Raw genomic sequence first — 15,860 nt, 5'->3', positions numbered from 1 at the left:
ACAACTCTTTCCGTCGGAATCGCCATCTTAGGATTTTCGCTTGGAATCTTCCGGGTTCGGTCAATTTCAATTCTATCTCAAAACGTCACAGCTGAGAAACGAGCACTAGCAATTTCGATTGGAATGGTTGGGACACCAGTGGGGGCTTCGGCGCTGCCACTGCTTTGGAGATTTATTTTGTACAGATATTCTACAGGGACGGGCTCAAAGAACAGAAAGATAATCTTCTACAACTCAGTATTTGAACCAAAAAAGGCCAAGCGATGCTGATACTCGCTGGGATGCTCCTAAACCTCTTCATCGCCGCGATCTGTCTCAAAGAAAAACAACAGTCGAAGGAAGAAAAGAAAAACTCCGAGCCAGATTCGATCTGCGAAATCTTCTCGTTCTCCGTCATACTGTATTGCATCGCCATGCTCTTGAATTTCTCCGGAAAAACTGCGCAATTTCCATTCTTCGTCCCATATGCTGAAAGCATCGGGCTGAGTGGTTACGAGCCAGCGATGGTTGTTCTTTTGATCAACGTTGTGGATATTTTTGCGAGGCCCATAGGTGGGCAAATTGCAAGTTTGAAATTCGTTCAGGAAAAGGTTTTAAAATTTGAATTTCGCAAGATATGATAGCTACTAGGTAGTGCTTAATACGGTCAAAACTATTGCTAAGATAAATATAAGTCTTTTCTCAGAAAAATATCTTACCCATAAAATGCTAAGTATATAAACAAAATGCACAATTATGGTCTTTAAAACTTCTCAAAAAGAAAAGAGGTGGCTCAATTCTCCCGATCATATTCTTCATCCTAATGGCTGTCATGAATGCCCTGGCTCTTATAACGATTTCTGACTATCTCTCTTACTGTATTTGGGCGGCAATTTATGGCATCATTTATGCTATTCCAGTTCCAACCACGATGTCCTGCATCTGTGAGTTTACACACGTCAAGAATATGAACAACGTTCTCAGGTAAAAAGACTTCTTGAAATCAAGGAAGAGACCCCTCAACGAAACCAACCCCCTTTCCTAGTATAAACGCTATGGTTGCGATAGGCGGCATGTTTTCGTTTCCAATTTTGAACGGGATGCTGATCGACCACTTCGGGGACTTCCGCGTCACCTTCGTGATCGCCGGCGCGTGTCTCTTCCTCAGCTCAATGGCACTCATCCTCGCCAGGCTTTTCAACAAGCGTACCCTCGAAAGTTAATAATTTCAACTCACTGACTTTCAACTTGAAAGTACACTAGACTGTTCCTCCATACGATACCATCATTATTTATTATTGAAACTATTATTCTATTGAAAACAAGTTAAATCAATCAGCACAGATAATTTATCGAATAAATGTTTTATAAAACAATTTCAAAAATCCTTTTTTTTCATCGGCGTAAGGCACAGTAAAACTCACGTGATGAAAGACTCTTACATAAGAAACTACTCTCATATTTATCTCTTGATCTCAACAAGCTTATCTTCCGCAACAGCAAACTCATCCCCAAACCCCAAAACCATTTACCCGGGTCAATTGGCTTTGTTTCCAGGATGTAAGTTTATGTAAGAAATTTTACAAGAAGACGGAATGCGCTGGAATGCGAAAACGAAAGGGCCTTCAGGTGAGCGCTCTTTTTGCTGGATTTCGAGGAGTTATCTAACGTTTCCGAATGTATATCGAATTTCATGGAACTTGAGAAACCAAAAAGCATCTTATCAGCAGAATTTGAAAATGAGATTTTAGTTTTTATTTTGGAATTACGAGGAAAATAAGGCTGAATCAGTAAACTCTGTAAACATTATTTTCTGAGAACGGGGAGCGGCAGCTTGGGCAAGTTTTTTGTGGTAGTTGGGAGATGCACTTGAAGCAAAATTTATGGGCGCACGGGATAATGACCGCTTCAGGATGCTCGTCGTCGAAGGGGAAGAAACAGAGCTTGCACTGTGATTTGCTCTCCATATCTTGCTTTGTCTTTTTATGAGAAGGTTCATCGTCTTTGTATTATGTTTTTTTTTAAGAGAATTGTGAATTAATACCTGAGTCATCTACAGCAGCTCTGGTGACAAGAAGAACTCGTTTTTTGACCTTTTTCAAAAATAGTTTAGCGCTTATTTGTTTCATTCTTTCATTAATAACTGCGTCCTCTGCATTTTTGACTTCTTTTCTAGCAATTTCTAGCTGTCGCTCAGACTCTTTCAAGTCGGATTTTGCATTGCACAGCGAAATCTGAGCGCTAAGGACTTTTCCCTTGGTATACTCCATCTCGTTCCTGGCATTGTCGAATATTTTATTGACCAGTTGACGCTCCTCGTGTAAATCTAATTAATAATTGAAACGAAATATTATAAAATTGCAAACCGTGATATGAACCGCTTGGAAGATCCATTTCAGGATTCATTTTTAAGGCGGCCTCACAACAAGAACCGACAATGCACTCTCGATAAGAAAGATTTTTCGCCCCACATGCCGAAAAAAGAGCACGGCATTTAAACCTTGCGTCTGAATTTTTAAAGTCGGCCATAGATGTCGGATATTGAGTATCCCTGCACTTCCTGCAGAATCTTTTTCCTTTTATTAAAGCAGTTTCTTCAACCGCTCTTTATTAATAATTTAACTTTTTCCTCAAAGAAAACGAGACAAACCGTTTACAGTTGTCACATTTTCCAAAATCACCGTAGGAAACAACAAACTCGTCAAGAAACATCCTTTCACAAGTTTTTGTTTTCTAGTTAGTATCTAGTTACGATTCTCTTTCCTCTATTCAGAGCGCTTCGTAAAACTATCGTCGATAGTGACGACGTGAGTCATATAAATTATGCCTGAGAGGAAACACAATAAAAAATACATTTATATATTTTTCTTATGACTGAGCTATTACGTTTCTAAAGAAATTCCAGAACACCTGCATTTTAAAAGAAAACGGGACGTATTCTGTTATCAGCGCTGCCGCCGAGCAACCACTGCTCTTAGCCCCCTCGTTCCCAGGTAGCGGGAAGTCTAAAAAGCACCGGGTGGCAGCGAGAATTCGCGAATTCCGTACCACCCGCCAATTTTCGATACATTGAAGCAAACAGATCAAACACCGACTGTGTTCCACTCAACCCCTAGTTGAGAAAATAGCGCGCGAAAATTATAGGGAGCAAATTTAAGTGGATCGAACGGAAAAAAAGAAACGAACTTTTAACCAGATTTTAAAACCTTTATTCTCCGATTCTCCAAGTTTTGGTGTAATTAAGAATTTTTTATCCTTTCTGAAGAATATATTTGCAGTAGTGAAATAGCCCTAAATCATCATTTGGCAACAAAAATTGAATAAATTTTACCTTTTAGTCGAGTTTGGGTCTTTTTTCCTGGCAAAAACCCAAGACTTCTGAAAATCAAAGCGTTAATGACTGTTGAAAATACGAAAAACAGCTTTGTTACCTGCACATTTCTTTAGGCTTCCCACCAAAATCTGGTCCGAGCGAAGAAAAAAGGCCGATATGAGCAAAAGAAACGGCCAAAAACAGACTCAAAAGTTGCATTTTCATTGTTCTCTCAATAACGCTCTGAGATCATTATTAATTTTCGTCGTTTATATAATACGATTATCGATGAAAACTCATTTCCTAATCAGATTACTGTCACGTTCATTGGCTTGATCGGATGTCTTCCGCGTAAGTTCAAACAGGATAAAACTACTAATAATAATTTGATGGACGTTTTGACGGAATTTGTAATTTATTCAGAAACTTACCGGAAATTAAGTGGCTTTTCTCCTGAACATCAAATATCTGTATTTATCTTGTCCCTTATTTTGCGATATCTAAACTCGTTCACTTGAATAATCCAGCCCATTTCCCGCCCCAATCATCCCGTAATGGCCGCTGCTTCCATCTCCAGGGCGCAATTTTCAGAATTCCAAACATTCGAATTTTCATGACTCAAAATGGCCAGCAGACGCTTTATTGATCCATCCCTAGAAAATGATTCTCCTTGAGCTTGAGTCGAACCACAAGACGTGTTGGACAAGTGAGATCTTTATGATTCTAGCACCGTCATCAGTTTGTTTCTCAGACGTTCTTTAAAACAAAACTGACGGTTCTTGACACTTACAGCTTTCAATTCTTGAGTAGGACACACAGAGAGCAGTTGAGCACGTGTTTTCATGCCTTTTAGATGCTGAATTTCCCGAGGGGAGGTCCAGTTAAATATTTTCTTGAAATTCTGAAAATAAGGAGCGTTGGTTATTTTTGAGAAGCATCTTCGAATCCGCAGGGGCCAGCTCACGATCCACCAAAAACAAGTCTTCTAAAGCCTAATTTTCTTCGAATTTGAGAATTTTTCATAACCGTTTTTTGGAATATGAGAATTCTAGAGACACTGTTCTTACTTCTATCGGGAGTCGAAGGGACCCCTTGCCAGGCGGCGAAGTTCATAGCAAATGGGAAGAGCTGGAAGTATCTGACAAGCCCGTATTTTCCTGATACAATTCATGCGAAAACACAGTGCGAGTGGGAAATTGAAGCTCCAAAGGGAAAGAGAGTCAAGGAAAGAGTCAGATTTACACAAGCAGAAGTAAAAATTAAGATTTACAAAATTCATTGAAGAAAGTTTATATGATAAAAATCAAAAACCATAAGTTTGAAATTCGATTATTTTTTATATATTTTTACATTTTTTTGAGATCGAAGAAAATATTATACATATATTACATATATTATATATATTACTTCTTTAGCCAGTGGAGATTTTCCAATGATGATAGCCGTCGTTTCTTATTATTTTCTCGACCCTAACCCTAGCCGTATTCAATCATAACTCATCCTTATCCATTGGCAAAGTTGCAAAGTCAGTTCTGACTGGCAGCCTGTTCGAAATAGCATAAGAATTGTTTTACCTTCAATTGTAATTTAGTCATCAAGAGCGTTTGCTAAATTGAGCCCAATTAAGAACCACGTTCAAGAAAGCTCATAAGTACTCAATAAAGTCGTTATCTTTTCCTTGTCCAAAAACAAAAAATGGGATTTCAGGATAAAGTCTAAAATCCCAATTATAAACAATCGACAATTATGAATATTAAATTATCGAACTTACTTTTCGATAATTCGACTCCAATTAAGATTGCGTTGGACGTACTGCAATTACTCAACCATCGGACGAATGGTCGATGTACAACTCAAAGCTTAGATATTATTGATGGGCCGCGAATTCGGAAACGGTCGAAGCTGTTTTCACTTATAGCTGGACAAAGACAATCATGTTTGCATGCAAGTGTTTTGCAACAAACTCGTCATTAATTTTGAGACGAGTTTATTGCCGATGAAATTTTATTTTGATAATAAGTACATAAATTGAAGAAATAAAAGAAACGGGGTAAAAAACATTAATTTGATCTCCCGTTGGCTTTTCCGGAAGAATCAATTATGCTCAATTAGACTAATATATTTTTAATAAGGGGATCCCCTTTTTAAGGACCCCCCGTCAACAATTTTCCCCAAAAAATCTAAAATTTCAAAAAAGCCATATTTTGGCTTCTAAGTGTCCTTGGAAGCTAAATACATCATAAAAACTTGTTCGGAGCACTTTTTGGCCAATAAAAGTCTAAAATTATAGCTGAATTGGAACTTTTTCGTCGTTTTTCGTCAAAAAGTTCAATTTTCAAAGGCGATTTTGAGGGTGTTAGAGTCGAGATAGACCCCCAAAAAATGAAGCCTCAAAATCGTTCTTTCACCCGTAGAATCCATTTCCGGGGTCAAAATTTTAAAATTCCGAAAAAAGATTTTTAGAAAATTGTTGACGGGGGTCCTTAACGGGCGAATTCGGGACATTCTCTCGAAATTCGCCCGTAAAGCTGGATACCCCCTTATTCATATTTTTTTCCAAAAAAAGCAGCTAGTAACATTTCGAATTATGAAAATTTGTACGTGACCGAAATGAACTTTTCTCGAAATTGAATCAAGCGTATTCGGTAATCCTCCATTTCCAATCCGTTTTCTTACCAAACAGAAAAAGTGTAACGATAAGCCTCCCTTTTTTCCCTCCACCGCTCTCCTCCACGTTAGCGCTAAAAACACGAGAGATGGGTCGGGTCGATAGTCAGCAAGAAAAATTTTCTGGAAATTTTCGACCGCCAGACAGAGATAAGAAGAATAACGTCATCTCCTTGTGCGGCAAGTCAAAGCCTCTAACCCACTTTGTGACTGCCACCAACGTCGCGCGCATTAGAATTAATTCCGACCATTATGGAGAAGGGCTCAATAATAAGTTCAAGGTAAGCAAGCGCCAATTTTTCTTAGAAGAAGATAACCATCTTTATTTTCGAGCCGAACCAAGATTTTCATGGAAAGGAACTGATTTTTATGGAAAACATTTTGATTGGCGAGTAGTCGAAATGCAGCAATCTTATTGGTCCTCCAAAAATGCACCTCTTTTTCTTGAGTTTAATCCTTTTTAACCTTCTATTTTTGCTTACATTTCTATTTCTTGGATAAACCTTAGCGGAAGATCCTTTTCGTTTCTTCTATAGTATCTTCTATCGTCTAAGTCTTCTTACACGTCAACTTATCTTGCCCTCTAATATCTCCTCGAGATCCGGGTGGGTTCGCATTTTCCCGTTTCAAGTTTCTACTTCTTTTTCTTATCTCTCAACCGCAATTTCTAGCTGCGATACCAAAGTACTGTTGAACCTTCAAATTTCTCCTCTCATCAAAACGACAAAATGACAACGTCGCCTGCTGGCTTCGTTTTTAAACAAAGTGCTGTCAGCAAAGACATAAGAGTTCCGTCGGGCGGCCCGGTTTCTGAGAAGCTAACTTCCAACGCAAATAGACCTCCACGACGGTTGCAAAACGTGCGTAAAAGACATGATGGGCGCGTGGCCATTCGCTCTGGCAATGGATTCGTCCCGAGACTAAAACTCAAGTCAGCAGCGGCGCTCCCTGAAGAGCCAAAATACGAACACGTAGCCCCGCCTAATCCCGAAGACCTTAATCCCCAGGGCTGGGTGTATCAAGGCCCTGATGCGTCTTTGCTCGACCCCAACGCGTTTGCCCCAATTCCGATGACCCCGCCAGCGCAACCACAAGCACCGGAAAGCCACGACCCATGGAATCAACATCCAGGAATGGATTCATTTGTCATGTGGTTCCAAGTAAAATAATCACATTTATTAACATTTGCTGGTAAGGAGATAAGGGTTGTAAATAACGAATGACATTAATGATTTTCCAGATGTCTTGACGATCACCCTAAACAGACTTGAGAATCGTTAGTCTAGACCAGAGTTGGTAAAAAAGTATACTTCACTCGCCCTTCAGAATGAAGTATACTTCATGAAGTATACTTCAGGGCGTTGCAGGGCGTTGAAGGGCGTGAAGTGTACTTCCGCCCTTCCCTCTACTTCAACCGCCCTTCCGCCCTTCACTCTACTTTAACTTGGTTCTGTCGGCCATCAGAATCCATCCGCCAGAATTTTTTCAAATTTTGCGCTTATTGGCTCTCAGGCGCCATGATTTAAATCACGCTGATTGTGGCAGATGAAGAGCGGAGTAATTCGATAAGAACCGATAGCTGAAGTATACTTCAGGGCTTTGAAGGGCGCGTGAAGTACACTTCACCGCCCTTCAAGAATGAAGGGCGCCCTGCAGATTTTTGAAGGGCGAGGGGAAGTATACTTTTTTCCAGCTCTGGTCTAGACTCTAGACTCTAGAGTGTAGACGAGATTTTTCTTTGAAAAAAAGACCCTTCATTTGACGAAAGGGGCTTCGTTTGCCAATTTCCTTTAAAAAAAATGACGTGTGATGAACAGCCTAAAATCCTTAAATAAGCACCTCCTCCACCAAGCCAAATCGGCGCTGGAGGAACTCCTGAAATTATCATCAGACCTCCTGGTTGGTTCAGCAACGAAGAAAACTCACTTGATGGCGCTAACGAAGATTCAGGACGAGATTTTTACTGATTTCTGAGAGATGCTCTTTTTGATGATTCATCGGTTTCTGACTTGGAAAAAAAACTCGAATAAGACGAAGTGGAGAACGGTAGTTTCGGAGAGCTACTGTCTCACTTAGGACTGGATATCGACCCGTTGTATATTATTCTCGGCGGCGGTGGAGTCGCCACTTTGTTGTTGGGGATTTGCATCGTCGCGATGCTTCGAAGACACCTGCGCGAAAAAGAACTAGCCGCAAAGCAGGAGCTCTTTAAGGCGACCGGCCCAGTATTTAGGTACTACAAATACGTGTCCCCAATTGTTCTTGACAGTTAGTTACGCATCAGCATTTATTTTTGATACAAGTTGGTGCGATAAGATGTTGTAAGAAAATGTAAATGAGCTCTTTAAAAACTTGACTCTCGAGCAGCTTTTACGCGAAGCTGTGGTGGTATAAGATGAACCGGACAAGCCCAGTACTTGATCTTTTCGGGCAAAGCGTTTTTTAATGAGCCCCAGCAGCTTCTTTTGAGAAAATTTTGAGAGAACATTTTTCATATTTTTTTCTTCACTTGATGGAAATTGAAAATGAATATTCTCAAAAGAAGGGCAAAAAAAAAAGAAAATTTTAGAAAGTGATACCCTTATTTTGTCTTTCAAATTAATGAATGAAGCGTTTTGAAACAGAGTTGCAAATTTTGATTAACTTTTCTGAGCTGAGCTGAGCTGACCTGAGTAAAAATTTCTCTGAGCTGAGCTGGCCTTTTTCAGCGGTCATTGAGCTGAGCTGAGCTGAGCGGACCGTAATTAGAGCTGAGCTGAGCTGATTGAGCTGAGCTGAGCTGTTTTTTACTGTTTTACTGTTTTTGCTGAGCTGAGTGAAAATTGTCTGAGCTGAGCTGAGCTGAGCCACTGCTCAGCTCACTCAGCCAGCTCAGGTCACTCAGCTCAGCAAATTTGCAACTCTGTTTTGAAAGGATTAAATAAGGGTGTCGTTTCGATAATCTCCTAATAAAACGGCATTTTTTGACAGAAAAATTTCAGTTCTTTTTTGACATTTTTTCATCCCCCTTTAGAACGACGACAAATCACAATCACGTGAAGAAGTCCGAACTTCACGAAATTCAACAGCGTGAGTTGCCCTCTGTTCCTTCTCCTGAAAAACATACCAGTCTTGCGAAAGCTCCAGCTGGATTTCAAGAACATGAATCTTGGAAAGGTTGGCAATGTAAACATCTTTATTTCGTAATTTTTATTCTTCAGCTTCTCCGAAATACTCTCACGCTTTCGAAAATTCAAAGCGAAAAACGATCAGTTTGAGCGAGGAGAAAGACACGAGAAGATCGAGCAAAGGAATCGTGAGTTTCAAAAAGACGAAATCGCAAAATCGAAATTCACGGAAATATTCAACGAGCTCAGAGGTTGACTCTGGGATGGGAAGAACCGCCAGCTATCCGGAATATGACAAGGAAGGCAAACGAGTGAGGCCAGCTGCGTACAGACCTTCGCTGAGATTTTGAGGAACGATGGGAAGAGTTGATGAGGACTCGAATAATTGCTGTTTCTGAAATGAATAAACTGATTTTTAGTGTCATTTTCGTAGTTTTTCCGAAGTTAACCTCCAAAAGCTTTCAAAATTTTCCAATAAGGTTCTCATTTTCTTGAGGAAATAAAAAATTATATACAAATATTTAGCCTTTATAATTATGGTTTTTGAGTAGGCTCTTTCGTCGTTCTTTCATTATTTGCTTTGATCGTTAGATTTCCAATTTCAACACTTGTTTCTATCGATTAATCGGAAGTAAAATCAAGATTCCCGTTGTCGGCGCATATCGGCATATTTTTTTGTTCAAATCATCAAAGAAAAGCTTACTACAAGCACAAAAAGTCTGCAGAATCAACACCTGTCTCGTATTTACGACCATCTGTACTACAGATTCTGTAACTAAATCTCTTTCATCTCTACTATCATCTGGCTTTCTTATCTTCTTCTTATCTTATCGAATCAGCGTGCATGTTGCGCCTCTACTGAGTCTCAAACAGTATAAGAAGAATCAGTGCTGTGTCAAAACATTAAAAAAAAACAAAAAAATGCCAAAAGCCAATTACTACAATTTCTTCTTCGTTGACGTAGAAACAACTCACGACTTCGACCTCAAAACCCTGGTCCACGAATCCACCGTCGGAGTCATCTGGGAGTTTTCCTGCGGCTGCTGCATCAAGTTTCCAACTCTCCATTCGTCTGAAGTTGTCCTTGGAGAAATGAAAGAACAATGGGGAGGACGTCTTTGTCGGAAATCAACTTCTCCTTGGGGCGACAACTGGAACCATTTGCCACCGACTGATCACTTTTTCTGCCGCGAAGATCCAAAGCTCATCGAAAGACTAGCTGATCTGATGATGATGCCAGAAGATTATTTTCATCTCGTTGAAGGCGTATCGCTCGTCCCAAGCAAAGACTTCCGAGAAGCAAACGATGCGATGAAGCTCAAAATCCTCTTTTCGACCCCAGTCCCCCTTCCTGAGAGGAAAAACGACTTCAAAAAAGCCAAGAAACTACCCGAGGCTCTTCGAAAAACTCTGGAAGCTGAAAACTCAAGGAAGACAACGCTCACCGACAAAGAACTCGAAGACCTTTTCGCTCAATCTGTAGCGCCCAAGAAATCAAAGAAATCGAAGAAAGAAAAGCCAAACAAAGGAAAAGCTCCAAACAACATCCGGAAGACGAAGAAACCTGTCAGACTGTAATTCTTACTGTATTCTCTTCCTTTTTAAAAATAACAAAAAACAGAAAAAATCAATCTTCATTTATTCTAAATCTAAAAAAGCAAGCAGTAATGATAAATAAAGATAGTTATTTGAAACTCTTGAACTAGAGTTCGAAATTTGAAAAGTCAGATCATCCAAAAAGTTCACCCTGTTATCCTTAGTCGATGGAGATGCCTCCGTTGTGACATCTAAATTGCCACAGTCCTCCTCATCTTCTTTAAACAAGCAGTCCGGGCTTCCGTCGCAGCGATTCTCTTTCGAAATGCAACAAATCGTGAAATACCAAGATTCAGAAATCGTCGTGCACGAAAACTAAAAAGCCAATAGAGCCCGTTATTTTCTTCTTAATTGCCTTCTACTTAGGTACCCTTTGTTGATCGGACTTGATCTTGTTTTGATTGCTCGAAAATTACGGTAAAAACAAACAAGATATCTCCGAACATTATTTACACCGACGATAGGTTTCAATTACTTTTGTCATGAGCTAATTATCGAGCAATTAAATTCGAGTACCTCTTTGCTTCCACATTGCTGAGTACAATTGACTGCATCGGCGATTTTCAAATCGGTTAGGTTTTCAGAAGAGTAGTACGAATATGAATAGCTACTGTCACTTTTCAAGAATTTTATATATGATGATAAATCAAGATTCAAAAATATTCATTAAACGTCACTTTTAATTACAGAACGGTGAATCCTATTTAAAATAAACCAATCATTTAAATAATATAAAATTTATATTCGAATTCGTTGCCTCTTACATTATGGTTTTTATCTTGCAAAAATTCTTTCCTGTAATTGCTACTTTCGTAATAAGCATAATCCCCAGGATCATTAGATTCTCCAGAAACGAGGCTTTTCTCCGCCAGTAGCAGTGATTCTGTAATAACAAAAACAAACAAATTCATCATTTACTTGATTTGAAATTATTTTCTTGAAAATCAATCTTCGTTTTGAATATTTGATTCTCGTTGTTTATAGAATCAATCAGTCTCTGCTTCAATCCGTCTTGGCCGAGTCATAATCTTTTGTGATTAACTCAGCGAGAAAACGATAATAAGTGGTTAGTAAAAAATGTTTTAACGAGGCCATTTATTGTTTCATGTTTGGTCATTACCAAGGAGATGCCAGGGGCATTTTCAACAGATTCCAACCTTGGAATCTGAATTTCCGTTTTACGATCCATCTCGTCAAAAAAGGGCTCTTTTGGCTCGTTTTTTCCTCCGCTAGAATTTTTTATAGATTTTAATGGGAATATTCGCGAAGCCGCAAAGCGGCTTCGTTTAAAAAAAAGCCGCTGCGCGGCTTTTCATTTCAGCTCCTTCGACCCTGACTCAGGTATCTGCACAGGTTGCCGAGCCCAGATTATAAGGGAATTTTTTTAATAAAGTCGCTATAATTTTATCTAAAACAGAAGTACATGTCATTTCTAAAATCTATATAGCTAAAATATATTGTGCTAAAACACGAAAAAACTACTCGAGAACAAAAGAGAGCATCACTTAAAACAGTCGTCATTCGTGAGTGAAAATTTGAGTGCAATTGAGTCGAACCAACGCGGAATTTCTGGCTAGGCGTGTTGTTGATTGCTACTTTAGTACTACGAGAAAAAGGAGTTTCGAAGGGCTGAACGATGCAAAAATTCAAGAGGCGAGTGTTACAAGAATTTACCTTTTTCCTGCTAAAAATAGGGGAAACAAACTTGAAAGAAACTAATCCAATCAAAGTTCAGACGAAGCGAAGAAGCGCTGATTGGCATAATATTGCGAAATATATTAAAATATTTAAATTGCTTTGAACGATTCAAGAAACGTGACAAATCGCAATTTAACAATCTGTCTCGCCGTCGATTACATAATTTATCTTAGACAATCTCAAACTCCCTTCGAGTTTCAAATTAATGAAAACATAGATCGAAAATCTCAACAATCTCGAAAATCTCAGAAAAAATCCAATTTACTCTTGCGTCTACTCTTGAGAGCCAATTTTGTCCTCGGTGTCTTGGCATTTCCAGCAAGGACATTTTCGCAAACAAGAAACGTTGAGATTAAATGTCTAAAATGTTGTAGGCCGGAGTTCTTACAGAACTTATGCGGTAGTAACGCAAACCTTCTATTCGAGTTTACGTTTGAACCTTTTTTTTCCTTTTTCTTTTCTTTTTAGACATCGAAAATTGAGCTCAAAATGATGACCCTTTGTTCACTCTCAAAGAAAATCGTGTACATTGTACAACGACAGTATCTCGATCTTGCCACGAACATCACGTTGTTTTTCGCCTCTTGAATTTTATCGCTTTGTCTCATCGCCGAAAAAATGCGCCTTTTGATTTTTTATTCACCTCGATTTGAATTGAATTGAACATTCTTCCACTTTGGCGTGCATAAATTGAGGCGATCCAATAAATTCACTGATCAACAAAATCAATCAACTCTGACTTGATTCCTTTCTGGAGAATATTGAGAAACCGCAGTCGGAAGAACCTAAGGACTACCTACAGCAGCTAACGTGAGCGACAGACCACATCATAGACGATCGTTTCGGGCAAAATGACCTTTTGTAATCGTAAGAAATTGGATAGCTCGATGGATCTGGCAAAAAAAGTTCAACTCAACTTTATTATATTATATTATATTATATTATATTATATTATATTATATTATATTATATTATATTATATTATATTATATTATATTATATTATATTATATTATATTATATTATATTATATTATAATATATTATATTATATTATATTACAGACAAAACGGACAATTCCGGAAGTTTTTTTTTCGGGGAAAAGCGCCAAATCTCCGGAATTGTCCGAATTCTAATTGAAAATTTTTTGCTTCCAAAGTGCCTTTTTAAGGGTGTCAACCAGAAAATGGGCTTTTTTAGTGCTACTCATGGCTTTTTTGACCCTTCTCTCATTTCTTTTCTGAAAATTCTTCGTAATATTTCGCGAAAAGGTGGTCCTATATACAAAATAGACCTCTCAGTTGAATTTTTTGTCTGAAATTTCCGGAATTGTGCGTTTACAAAATTTTTACCGATTTCCCTCAAATCTCCGGAATTGCCCGTTCCGGAATTGTCCGTTTTGTCTGTATATTATATTATATTATATTATAAACAAAGTTTGTCTAAGTTTGCCCGTAAGACTTCGTTAAATGGGTTCAAGATTGTCGATTTTGTTCTATTCAGTGAGTGAATTTCCGATTCGGAGGATGTGATTAGCCGTCCGGAAGCTTTTATTTCAGAAAATTGCCAATAAAACCAAAGTTAGAGGTTGCGCCATGGTGGTAAGATTGCTGGAATGATTTTAGAGCTCCTTTCAATCGCCTGAAAACATTATTTTTGAAAGCATTTTTTAACTTTCGATTTACCCTTTTGACTGATGTCGAATTCGATCTGCAAGAAGACCACCGCACAGATCTTCGATTTCCTCCATCTCGATTAATTCCCGACTATGATTTACTCCAAATCCTGGAAATGATAAATCAACAAAGAAACCATGAACTGTACTCACGCATGAAACAGTAAATGTAGAACGTATTTAGCTCATAAAGTTTCGAAACGCTGTTTTCATGGAATCTGACTGACTCGACGAGACAAGCAAAAAGGCAAAGGAATACTCTCATAGAACAACTTAGAATTCTGAATTGTAAAGAGGGATATGTGCCTTTTATAGTTTGAAATAATAAAAAATGAATCTGCGTTGTCGAGTGCATACCACAATGCTTTCACTAAGAAAACACCGAGTGTCTATTTCTATTCCGGTTATTGAACTGGAAGGAGTCCAGATAAATTAGCAGAACTGTCGTTTTCCGGACAGTTCTATCGGTTTTATAATTATAAATTAAAATTGAAAAATTTTTGAAAACAAAAATGGCTATAAGCTCAAAGTGAAGCTTGACTTAAAAAATCTTTTCGAATTTCGAATTCCTCGAAAATATGAATGAATTTATCTTGGGAAAGAATGTTATCTTCTTACACGTTTTTTGCGCTAGAAAAATTCCATCCCTCAAAGAATCCTTTTTGTTACATGAAATTCTTTTTCACTGACAGATTCTTATTCTTGAGTCGCGAAAGAACCTGGGCGACCACGTGAGAAGAATAAATATTGGCCATTTGGGAAGTTTCTTGTTTGTGAGTTTCCGACCTCAGGGTCAGCTTGTCCGTGATTTGTTTGATCGGAAATGAGAATTGATAACTTTGAGAATCGGAAACAAAATTGAGATTTTAGTGAGTGAAAAATGAAAATTCATTTCGCAGTTTTCGAATTATTGAAAAACCAAGCGCTAGAACGATGTTCTGAAAACTACGTATCTCTCGTAAAAGGATATGCAGAGACGATTCAAGAGCTCTTTCCCACATTTGAATTACCCATTCAAAAAGTAGCAAATCGAGGAAGAAGAGAATTGAGCGTCGAATTGACTCCCGAATCACTCAGGGGCGAGTATGACTACGAGACGTTTACGGAGATGGTGACTAAAGACATGGGTATGTAGATATTATAAATGAAAGAGGGACTAATTAAGGGCGGGATAAATAATAATTTACGGTCTAAAAACGTCGCTAACGGTTTTTTTAACATATTTTCAGCAAGGATAAACAAGGGCAAGAAAGACATGGAGATTGCCCTTGAAGTTTTCAGAAGACGCAGACGTCCCTACGGCTCTGGCGTCGAAGAAGACAGTCTACTACCAAATTTCCAATGTGTTGATTTCAAACGACTTAAGGGTGTCCCTCACCTGGATTTTTTCTGCGAGATCTGCGCCGAGGTAAATTGTCTTTTTGAAAGTAGATATTGGTAGTCCCAATTTTTAAACACACATTTCTTCAACAGTCAACATTGTTTGTTACACCCTTATTTTACCATTCAGCTCCCATATGGTTCCACAATCGAGTCCTGCCGCCACGATTTCGGCGAGCACTGCTTCATCTCTAACATAGAAAAAAGCCTGTTGAGTTCCAATTACCACGGGCCGCTTGTTTACAAATCAGAAGATTCCGCTCAATCACCGTAAATTGCCGGGGTCGAATCGTTAATTATAACTTTTTTCTGTACTTCAACATATTGATGTTCAACGTGGCTTGACTGAAGTCATTAATAAAATAAGCGATCAAAACATCTCTTTACTTGGCTTTATTGCTGTCTACGCCCTTAAAGAACTCTCAGTAGCTTGTTTGTATTGAGACA

At 38.6% G+C, this 15,860-nt stretch overlaps 4 protein-coding genes across 4 annotated transcripts; all 4 read left to right on the top strand.

The window, feature by feature from the left end:
- The first annotated feature begins 764 nt into the window (after nt 1-764).
- Nucleotides 765-1,317, top strand: LOC145702989 (uncharacterized). Its single transcript, XM_081780290.1, has 2 exons — nt 765-963; nt 1,025-1,317. The coding sequence occupies exons 1-2, from the start codon at nt 803-805 to the stop codon at nt 1,200-1,202; spliced, it is 339 nt and encodes a 112-aa protein (XP_081636416.1). The 5' UTR covers nt 765-802; the 3' UTR covers nt 1,203-1,317.
- A 4,731-nt stretch (nt 1,318-6,048) lies between these two features.
- Nucleotides 6,049-7,128, top strand: LOC145701082 (uncharacterized). The gene is made up of 2 exons (XM_081778310.1): nt 6,049-6,240; nt 6,631-7,128. The coding sequence occupies exons 1-2, from the start codon at nt 6,049-6,051 to the stop codon at nt 7,126-7,128; spliced, it is 690 nt and encodes a 229-aa protein (XP_081634436.1).
- Nucleotides 7,129-7,989: 861 nt separating this feature from the next.
- Nucleotides 7,990-9,451, top strand: LOC145704352 (uncharacterized). The gene is made up of 3 exons (XM_081781804.1): nt 7,990-8,192; nt 8,973-9,115; nt 9,160-9,451. The coding sequence occupies exons 1-3, from the start codon at nt 8,116-8,118 to the stop codon at nt 9,414-9,416; spliced, it is 477 nt and encodes a 158-aa protein (XP_081637930.1). The 5' UTR covers nt 7,990-8,115; the 3' UTR covers nt 9,417-9,451.
- Nucleotides 9,452-14,913: 5,462 nt separating this feature from the next.
- Nucleotides 14,914-15,789, top strand: LOC145701081 (uncharacterized). The gene is made up of 3 exons (XM_081778309.1): nt 14,914-15,160; nt 15,263-15,441; nt 15,544-15,789. The coding sequence occupies exons 1-3, from the start codon at nt 14,914-14,916 to the stop codon at nt 15,685-15,687; spliced, it is 570 nt and encodes a 189-aa protein (XP_081634435.1). The 3' UTR covers nt 15,688-15,789.
- The last annotated feature ends 71 nt before the right edge of the window (nt 15,790-15,860 follow it).

Source organism: Oikopleura dioica, chromosome PAR (assembly GCF_907165135.1).
Source record: "Oikopleura dioica chromosome PAR, OKI2018_I68_1.0, whole genome shotgun sequence".
In the NCBI taxonomy this organism is placed as follows: domain Eukaryota; kingdom Metazoa; phylum Chordata; class Appendicularia; order Copelata; family Oikopleuridae; genus Oikopleura; species Oikopleura dioica.
The sequence above is the reverse complement of the archived record's forward strand: the minus strand, read 5'-3'. Positions and strand labels throughout refer to the sequence as shown.